Raw genomic sequence first — 10086 nt, 5'->3', positions numbered from 1 at the left:
GCGGAATATTTCCCCCTCGCCCAATCCGGGCTCGCTCTGCTGCTGGTTCCGCGGGCGGGGCAGAGAGCGGGTCTCAGAGTCGGAGGGAGGAGGACGTCGCTGGAGTAAGAGGAGGAAAAGGGCGCTTCGCTTTGGGGGGGGGAGATGGGGGTCCTCCTCCTCCTCCGCTGGCCCCCCCTGATCCTGGGGGCGGCTGCCCACCTGCTGCTGCTCCTGGACTGCGCAGGTGAGGACTCTGCTCTGGGGCGGGGGGAGAAAATAATTTGCACTCAGCTTTGGGGCGGGGGGGGGGACTGGACACGTGAGATTTTGTGATTTGCATTTCGTGGGCACTGAAAGGGGCGATCGGGGAGTTTCCTGTCCGAAGTGGCGCCGGATCCCTTCCCTTTGTATTCCGCCCGGGGCAGGGGCCGCTTCACTCCTGGGCTCGGGGCTGAAGCGAAGAACGAAACAAAGCTTGAAGGTGTTGGCAGGATTCATGGGGGGGGAAAGGGACTCGCCTGTCCCCCCCCCCCCGCAGCTTCGTGTAGCCTCTGGTTTGTGTGTGTGTGAGAGAGAGAGACAGACAGACAGACAGAGTACAGGTCTTCCCTTTTCTATTTTTTACCTTCCCTCTTCTAACCCTCAGCCGCTCTGAAAACTCAGCTAAACACTCTGGAGACCAGCCTGGGGGTGGGAGCTGGACGGGTGTAGAGCTGACTTCATTGCGGGGGGGGGTGTCTGAATAAGGGGTCCCCACCCGCAATTCCCAGTGTTGTTTTGCTCAGGAGTTCCCTTTCACAGCCACATTCACAATCAGGTTCGCCTGCTTTACAGTTCTGACTCCCCCCCCCAAAAAAAACCCCTTCCTGCTGCCTGTCAAAAATGTAGATTTTGTAAATTACGCAGGGGCTTCTCTGTGCCGATTCTGTACAGCCTCTTTCACTACGTTTTGGACACTTTGTATCTGAAGAAATGTGTGTGCACACTGGCCCTTTCACTATGTGAACGAAGGGCACAAACAACTCCGGAGAAACAAGTGGGGGCCCCCACCCTGCAGCCCGGTTCCCCTTGAATACCCTCTCCTTTTATATTCTCCCATCCTCCCCCCCCTAAAAAAAATTCAAAAGTGTTGGAGCCTCTGCCTGGCTTCTGGGGCTCCTAGACAAGAACTGCCCTTGCTCAGAATATTCCTGCTCCCTCAGCTCACCAATCCACTGGCTCTGCATACTAGTCAAAGATTTATAACTATTAAATTCTTAATTCCACATTCCTGATTGCTGCCTTTGGTTTTTTTTCTCCTTTTGGGGTTGCCACTCATGTTTTGTTTAACTAAAAAAAATGTATATCCTGATTGATTGTGGTAAAAACTCTAATTGATTTACAGGAAATAGTAAAATAATAAAAACAGTTGAAAGCATTAAAATATACTGGTAATTAAAATTAGCAATGAGAGGCCAAAACACATCAACATTTATATATCTGATTAGGGTTGCCCAAAGAAAAATGTTTTAAGCAGACACTCTTGTGAGACAATCTTATTCTTCATGGGTGGGGAGAAAGAAGAGTAAGACCTGTTATTTCTGTGTTAAACTCTCTCCATTTGGGGGGCTTTGGGAGGGCAAAGGGTGGTGGAGACCACTGGTTCCTTCAGATTCCTCCTCACTTTGGGGACTCAAGTGTGACTCATTTTGTGGCTCTTTGTCTCCTGACCACTGAGCAGAACTGCCTGTGGTGTTTAGCCAGATGCCACAACCAGAGGCAGCCTTGCTCTGAGCTCTTGTGGTTTGAAGTGGGAGGGGAGGGTCTTAGAAGTGGGTCCCATTTGATCTTGCCTGAAAGGAAACCAAGCTGGAAGGAAGTAGCAGAGTCGACACACCATCAGGGCGGACGTAATTCAAGCAAACTCATCTTGCAGGTTTACGCTTCCTTGAACTTTGTTTTCCACAGTGGACCTCCCTCAGAAGGTGGCAGATTCTCCTTCCTTGGAGATTTCTTAGCACAGGTTGTATGGCCTTCTGCCATGGATGCTGCAGTCGAGATGCCAGCATTGCAGGGGGTGGCAATGAATTTTATTTTAGTTTCCTAGTTGTTTTGAGATGAGTCACTGGCCAAACTCGAGTGGACTTCTTCCTCCTTGAGGATGGAGTTATTCAAAGTGCATTCAACACAATTTTCCCAGGGGTATGATTGGTCCTCAAGGAATGCCTCTTTCCATATGAACCTACCTGGACCCTGAGATAATCTACTTAGGCCCTTCTTTGTGTGCCTCCTCCTTGAGAGCCTGGAGGGTGGCAACACGAGAACAGGGCCGTCTCTGCAGTGGCTCCCTGTCTGTGGAATGCTCTCCCCAGGGAAGCTCGCCTGGCACCTTCATTATACACCTTTATTTGGCAGGCAAAGTCTTCCTTTTTAACCAGGCCTTTGGTTGATTTGACTGAAATCGTTTTAAAATGTGGTTTTGTTTCGGGGGGGGGAGGAGTTGTTATTGGGTTGTTGTTTTTATTTGGATTATATATTTTGTTGTTATATTTTGATTTTGTTCTGTGAACCACCCTGAGATCTCCGGGTATAGGGCAGCATATAAATACAATTAATAATAAAAAATAAAAACAATAATAATATATCCCATTTTGCTGCCTGAGGCAAAACAGGAATTTTCTCCTCCCCGCCCCGCCTGCACTGTGCCCCCAGAAATCATAGAATCCTAGAGTTGGAAGAGACCACAAGGGCCATCGAGTCCAACCCCCTGCCAAGCAGGAAACGCCATCAGAGCACTCCTGACATATGGTTGTCAAGCCTCTGCTTAAAGACCTCCAAAGTAGGAGACTCCACCACACTCCTTGGCAGCAAATTCCACTGTCGAACAGCTCTTACTGTCAGGAAGTTCTTCCTAATGTTTAGGTGGAATCTTCTTTCTTGTAGTTTGGATCCATTGCTCCGTGTCCGCTTCCCTGGAGCAGCAGAAAACAACCTTTCTCCCTCCTCTATGTGACATCCTTTTATATATTTGAACATGGCTATCATATCACCCCTTAACCTCCTCTTCTCCAGGCTAAACATGCCCAGCTCCCTTAGCCGTTCCTCATAAGGCATCGTTTCCAGGCCTTTGACCATTTTGGTTGCCCTCCTCTGGACATGTTCCAGTTTGTCAGTGTCCTTCTTGAACTGTGGTGCCCAGAACTGGACACAGTACTCCAGGTGAGGTCTGACCAGAGCAGAATACAGTGGCACTATTACTTCCCTTGATCTAGATGCTATACTCCTATTGATGCAGCCCATAATTGCATTGGCTTTTTTAGCTGCCGCGTCACACTGTTGGCTCATGTCAAGTTTGTGGTCAACCAAGACTCCTAGATCCTTTTCACATGTACTGCTCTCAAGCTAGGTGTCACCCATCTTGTATTTGTGCCTCTCATTTTTTGCCCAAGTGCAATACATTACATTTCTCCCTGTTAAAATTCATCTTGTTTGTTTTGGCCCAGTTCTCTAATCTGTCAAGGTCGTTTTGAAGTGTGATCCTGTCCTCTGGGGTGTTAGCCACCCCTCCCAGTTTGGTGTCATCTGCAAATTTGATCAGGATGCCCCTTCTCTTGCTGAACGACTCTGTTTCTCCATCCAGGGGGGTGGGGGGAGAACCAGTAGAAGCAGTAGAAGCTCTTGGGCAGGCCAGCTCTGGATATGATGCTGAAAGCTTCTGCCTCCATCCTCTCCCCAAGTCTTTGTTAGTTGTTACTGTGGAGACTCATTAGGCCCCCTGGTGGCCAGAGCTGGTACAGCCTGTGGGAAAGTGAGCCCTTTGGGGGATAAGGGTCTTCCTTTGCCACGCTCTGCCCCCTGCCTGTGTTCGATCTCGTGAAGGGGCAAGTGTTGGGAAAGGGGATGTGGGGCCACATGTTGAGACCTGACCCCATAGTTACGTTTGCCCTCCTGCCCCTTCTACCACTGTGGGGCCTTCTTTCTCAAGTGGGAACAACATTGAAAGATTGCACTGAACCATTTAAGCACCAATTACCAAAAGGTGATCCAGGAAGGATCCAGGGACTCACAGCCCAATTAACTTGACATCTGTCCCTGGAAAACTGGTGGAAACTCCCAACTTGAATGCATTTAACTTGAATGGTTTCAGCTTCTGCTGTTGACAGCTGGCCTGCTGGAATCACACAAATTATATGCGCAGAAGGCAGAGAGCTCTTTTTGTGCAAGGTTTTCACGAGATCTTATGGGGCTGTCCTGAGTTCCCAGGAGATCTTTCCAAAGCCTCCCAGAGCTCAGGAAGCAAGACCCAGGTCAGACCTGTTCAGTGCATGGCTCCAGAAGGTCAGGTGGTAGGGCGGCTCCAAGGGAGTGGCTGAACTATGCATGTTTCTGCATATATTAGCCACTCCCAGAAAAGAAGAAGAGCCTGCCTCAGGCCAGGGGCCAGCCTAGTCCAACACCCCTTTCTCACAGTGGCCCCCCAGATGAATGGGATGCTGATCTAGATGGGCCATTGGTCAGATCCTGCAAGCTCTTCTTGGTGTACAGTAACTCTGTGAGATAATAGTTTTTCATATTTAATATTCCACTTCTCTTCCTCCATGTAATTCAAGGCAGCACATGAGAGGGAGGGACATAGGGCAGAGGGGCAGCACTTGACATCTCGGGGGGGGGGGCTGGGAAAAAGAGACCCCTTCCTGAGTCCCTGGGGAGCCACTTCCAGTCAGGGCAGACAAGTCTGAGCTACCTGGACCAGTGGTCTGATGAGACAGCTTTCTGTGCTCCCAATATATGGATTTTGCTTTGTCTGGTCTCCCCCTCCATCCACTTCCCAGACCTGAGCCTGCTTAGCTTCGGTTCGGTGCCTGCATCCTGAGCCTTCAGACCATGTTGTGGGAGCTCTCTCTTGTTTTAAAAAATGATATTTATTAAGGTTTCAAAGAAAAAAATTACATAAATAAAAAGAAAAGAAGAAAAGACAGAAATAAGAATAAAAGAAAAATACAAAATACAAAAAAGATAAAAAACACTTAAAGAAATACATCAATCTTTCCACCTTACATTCATTTCCTTGCTTCCCTGACCTCCTCACACCTCCCTTTTTTGTATTCCAATTCAGTTAGTTAATTCAGCAATTTCTTTCCCTCTTTGTTTTTATCTTAATCCTTTAACTTAATATATTATAACTTTGGATTCTCACCTGTTAATAATCCATTTTTACATACACCTTTATAACATTGCTGCTTAAACCACTTAACTTCATTCTGACATCATTCTAACATTCATTAATCTTCTTTTTTTAAAGTAATATTTATTAAAGTTTCACAAACAATAAAAAGCTTCAAAATTTAAACACAGAAAACAAAAACCAAGAAAAACTACAAAAATGGAAAAATACAAAACAAAACACATAAGAAGTACACAATAGAAAACAGTTGACAAAATAAAAAAGAAGGAAAAAAGCCAAAAAGCAAAACAGAAAAAAGATTAGTATTTTCATATCTTATACTTCATTCACTAGTTTCTTGACCTCCTCACACCTCCCTTTTTGTATTCCAGTTCAGATATTTAATTCAGCAAGTCCTTACCCTCTAGCATTTATCCTTACTCAAAATGTTAACCTATTATAAATATATATTTTCCAATTATCAGTCCATATTTACATATTCTTATTAGTCTTTTTACCAATACCGCTTGTTTTCCATCCAACATCCCTTTAACATTCATTAATTTTACAGTATTTCTGCAAGTAGTCTTTGAATTTTTTTCAATCATCTTCCACCGTCTCTTCTTCCTGATCTCGGATTCTGCCAGTCATTTCTGCCAATTCCATGTAGTCCATCACCTTCATCTGCCATTCTTCCAGAGTGGGTAGATCTTGTGTCTTCCAATACTTTGCAATAAGTATTCTTGCTGCTGTTGTGGCATACATAAAGAAAGTTCTGTCCTTCTTTGGCACCATTTGGCCGACCATGCCCAGGAGAAAGGCCTCTGGTTTCTTCAGAAAGGTATATTTAAATACCCTTTTCATTTCATTATAAATCATCTCCCAGAAAGCCTTAATCCCTGGGCACGTCCACCAAAGGTGAAAGAATGTACCTTCAGTCTCTTTACATTTCCAACATTTATTATCGGGCAAATGATAGATTTTTGCAAGCTTGACTGGTGTCATGTACCACCTGTATATCATTTTCATAATATTCTCTCTTAAGGCATTGCATGCCGTAAACTTCATACCTGTGGTCCATAACAGTTCCCAGTCAGCCATCATTATGTTATGTCCAACATCTTGTGCCCATTTAATCATAGCAAATTTCACTGTTTCATCCTGTGTATTCCATTTCAATAGCAAGTTATACATCTTTGACAAAATCTTAGTTTTGGGTTCTAGCAGTTCTGTTTCTAATTTTGATTTTTCCACCTGGAAGCCAATTTTCTTGTCCAAATTGTATGCCTCCATTATCTGATAATAATGAAGCCAATCTCGCACTTTGTTTTTTAATTTCTCAAAACTCTGCAATTTCAGTCTATCTCCCTCTTGTTCCAAAATTTCCCAATATTTTGGCCATTTGACCTCCATATTAAGCTTTTTCTGAGCTTTCACTTCCATCGGTGACAGCCACCTTGGGGTTTTGTTTTCCAGTAGATCCTTATATCTTATCCAGACATTAAACAATGCTTTCCTGACAATATGGTTTTTAAATGCTTTATGTGCTTTGACCTTATCATACCACAAATATGCATGCCATCCAAATACATTATTAAAACCTTCTAAATCCAAAATGTCTGTGTTTTCAAGAAGCAGCCATTCTTTCAACCAGCAAAAAGCTGCTGATTCATAATAAAGTTTAATGTCTGGCAGGGCAAATCCACCTCTTTCCTTTGCATCCGTTAGTATTTTAAATTTTATTCTAGGCTTCTTGCCCTGCCAGGCAAATCTAGAAATATCTCTCTGCCACTTCTTGAAACAGTCCATTTTGTCCAAAATTTGCAGTGTTTGAAACAGAAACAACATTCTAGGCAATACATTCATGTTGTGGGAGCTCTCATCAGCTTGGCGCTTGCAAGTGGGGGGGGGGAATTCCTGTCCCCTTGGCCAAAGGGGAGGGGCTGGCCTCTCTCTCCCTCACACGGAGCCTCAGCAGAGACATGCAGAGATTTAGTGCTGCCTGGCAGAGCTTTTTCTCGCCCTCTGCTCCATGGGCTATTGTTGTTGATACTTGTATTTATATCCTGTCTTTTCCTCTCCCAACTCTCTGATTCTTAGGCTGCCTCTGCTCTGCCTCCTCTGTGTTTAAGGGCAGGTCTACAAACTCCCCCAAACCCGGCTGAACTTTGCATCTCCTAATTTGGGGCTGCTGACTGTGATACAGCAGGATTAGGCTGCTGCCTTCATCTGCAGGACCCCTAACTCTCTGCCCCCTTTTCTCTTCCTTTCCAGGCTCCACTTCTCACTCCCTGCGCTATTTCTACACAGCCGTGTCTGAGCCTGGCCAGGGGCTGCCCCAGTTCATTGATGTGGGGTACGTGGATGACCAGCAAATTATTCAGTATGACAGTGACACCAAGGAGTATCTGCCTCGTGTCCCCTGGATAAGGAAGGTGGAGAAGGAGGATCCTCAGTACTTGCACAGGAACACTCAGATATCTCAGGGTATTGAGCGCTCACTCAGGATAAATCTGCACATTCTGCAGAATCGCTACAACCAGAGCGGAGGTGAGTGGGAGGCAGGAGAGGCACAGAGTCACACCTCCCCCCCCTTAATGTTCCCTCCAAGGGCCAGAATTGCAGGGAGGGGGCTGCTGGGAGGAAAGGAAATGGAGGGTGGGGGTCTCCACCAGGGCAGAGGCATCTCCCCTTCCCTTAATGAAGGTTTTAATGGGGGCAGGGATGGGGTGGGGTGGAGGGGACAGAGAACAAGACTTGGAGACCTCTCCCCCCCCCCCCCCAGTATGACTCTGGACCTGCACATCCTACCAAGGAAATGTCTCCATTGCCTGCCCTTCCTTCCATGCTAGGCTTGGCTTAGGCCTTCTGAGGTGGAAATCTGTCTAGTTCATTTTCCTCGGGGGGGGGGGAGAGAAGGGTGGGGATCCTGAGGCTGAGACAAGCAAGCCTTGACTTCTGGTCCTGCTTAAGGAGAAGCCAGCTGCCCAGACAGAGGTGCTGATTGGCTGACCCTTCTGACCATCACCAAGCCCCTCCCTCTCCCTGGCACAGTGTGGAAAGAGAAGCCTTTTTAATGAACTTGAACGGACTGGCTTCTGGGGGTGAAAGTGGCAACTACATGGTTAAAACCATAAGCACACTTCATTGCATTAAAATTTCTAAACAGATTTGTAAGAAATATTAAAATTATTGGTAAATATAGTTTAAAGCAACAGACAAAAACAATTAAAACATTTTTGGAAATGAAGAGTAAGAGGAAAAAAGATTTAAACATTGACATCTATGTGTTTGGTTAGGCTTGCCTAAACATAAATCTTTTTTAGCAGGCACCAAAAATCAGATTCCATGGGCCTCTGATCCTGCAGCCAAGCTGTTCTTATGTTCTGTAATGGCTTAACTAACCCTAAGGCCAGTTCAAGCAGTTCAGTCCTAAGGTGTCTGGAAGAGCTTACTTCCTAAGAATGACGTTTACGATTGATGCTTAAATATACTCCCAGTTTTTTCTCTGCATAATTTTCAGCATAAATAAAATAGAATTCTATAATAGTTCAAAGAATCATAGGATCGTAGTCGGAAGGGAACCCAGGGGTCATCTAGTCGAGCCCCCTGCAGTGCAAGAATCTCAGCTAAAGCATCCATGACAGTTGACCACTCAGGCTCTGCTTAAAAACCTCCAAGGAAGGAGAGTCCACCACCTCCCAAGGGAGCCCTTTCCGCCGTTGAGCAGCTCTTACCATTAATATGAATGGAGGGCAGGGACAGAGGGAACGGACCCAAAGATTTCTGTTTCCTGGAACAGACGTCTAGTCTCCATGCAGCTGAAGCCACTCTTCCATGTTGCAGGGACCCAAGTGGGAAGCAATAATGTCCGCACAGAACGGGGGTGGGGAACAGTCTTGGCCTGCCAGGGGGTAGGATTTGCCCCATGAGCAGAAGTAAAATCCTGATCAGTTTGGCAGGACTTCATGTTCCGGATTCAGGAGGGGATTTGCTCCTGAATGAAGGGCTTCCCCTGGAGATGAGGAAGAAGGAGTTTGCCAGCTTCCCCAAGCGCTGAGTGCAAGGCAGGCAGTGCCCTTTGTGCTGCAGTTCCCAAGAGGCTGCGCACCTGCTGGGTGCTTGGAAACCCCCTCAAGGGCTTTTGGAAGGTGGGTGAGATTGACGGGTGGGCTATGCTATGATGTCAGCTTCAGCCTCGTGTCCCTTTTGGCCCAGGGGGACAATCCTGATCAGGATCTGGCCCTGAAGCCAAAGAAATTCCCCACCTGTGAGACAGAATAATGGAGGTGGAAGGAGCCTTGCCAAAGGGGTCAGCCTGAGTGTGTCCAGAGCCCTCTGGGGCCTTCGTCGGCCTTGTCAGGCTTGCAAGGAAGAAACCCAGGGGGTCAGCTGAGACCAAGCCAGCGCTGCAATGGGCAGGTCTGCTTTTCTTGCAGTGGGATCAGGCCTGGCCTGGCCTTGCAGGCTTCCTCTTGGGCTCCTGGGAATTCCGCTTCTCCCCCTTTTAAAAATGGGGATTGGGCCCCTCCTGAGCCCCTGCACCTATCCATGGAAAATGCCCCATAAATGTCACCAAGGGGCGTCTCTTGTTTTCTGATCATTTCTTGCAATTGCTTAGCTCAGAAAATCCCAATCTAATGAGATGGCCACTTCAAAGGTGCCCCGGACAGCCCTGGAAATGTCGTCTGATTCTATTTAAAAACAATGTTGAAGGTATAGGTGTATCGTGATTGATCCCACTTAACATCTTGAGGAAACGGGAGGGGAGTGAGCTTCATTTATAAAATGAGGGAGAAAGCAATTTATGCTGAAGAAGCAATGAGACAAAGCAACTTCCCTCCAAGCCAAAGCTCCATATCCAGACCAGCTGGTGGGGTTTGTGGTTTGGTTTGTTGTTTGCATAGGCCAACCACAAACCATTGTTTGAGTGCATAAAAAGAACTATATCACCTTGGGAC

At 46.5% G+C, this 10086-nt stretch overlaps 1 protein-coding gene across 3 annotated transcripts in view; it reads left to right on the top strand.

Annotated features, from left to right (window-relative positions):
* The window catches only part of LOC308580961 (major histocompatibility complex class I-related gene protein-like), a 40491-nt gene that overhangs the window by 21618 nt on the left and 8787 nt on the right, over window positions 1-10086 (top strand). Inside the window, exons 2-3 of one of the 3 annotated variants that reach the window (XM_081183314.1) lie at window positions 169-226; window positions 7400-7675. In XM_081183314.1, the coding sequence (XP_081039440.1) occupies window positions 169-226; window positions 7400-7675 (334 nt within the window). Of the gene's footprint in view, window positions 1-62; window positions 227-7399; window positions 7676-10086 lie in introns of those variants that run through there. The other 2 variants (XM_081183315.1, XM_081183313.1) reach the window with 2 other exon arrangements.

This window comes from Podarcis bocagei (assembly GCF_964188305.1).
Source record: "Podarcis bocagei genome assembly, chromosome: 2".
Lineage (NCBI taxonomy): Eukaryota > Metazoa > Chordata > Lepidosauria > Squamata > Lacertidae > Podarcis > Podarcis bocagei.
This window is presented reverse-complemented; position numbering and strand designations above follow the sequence as displayed.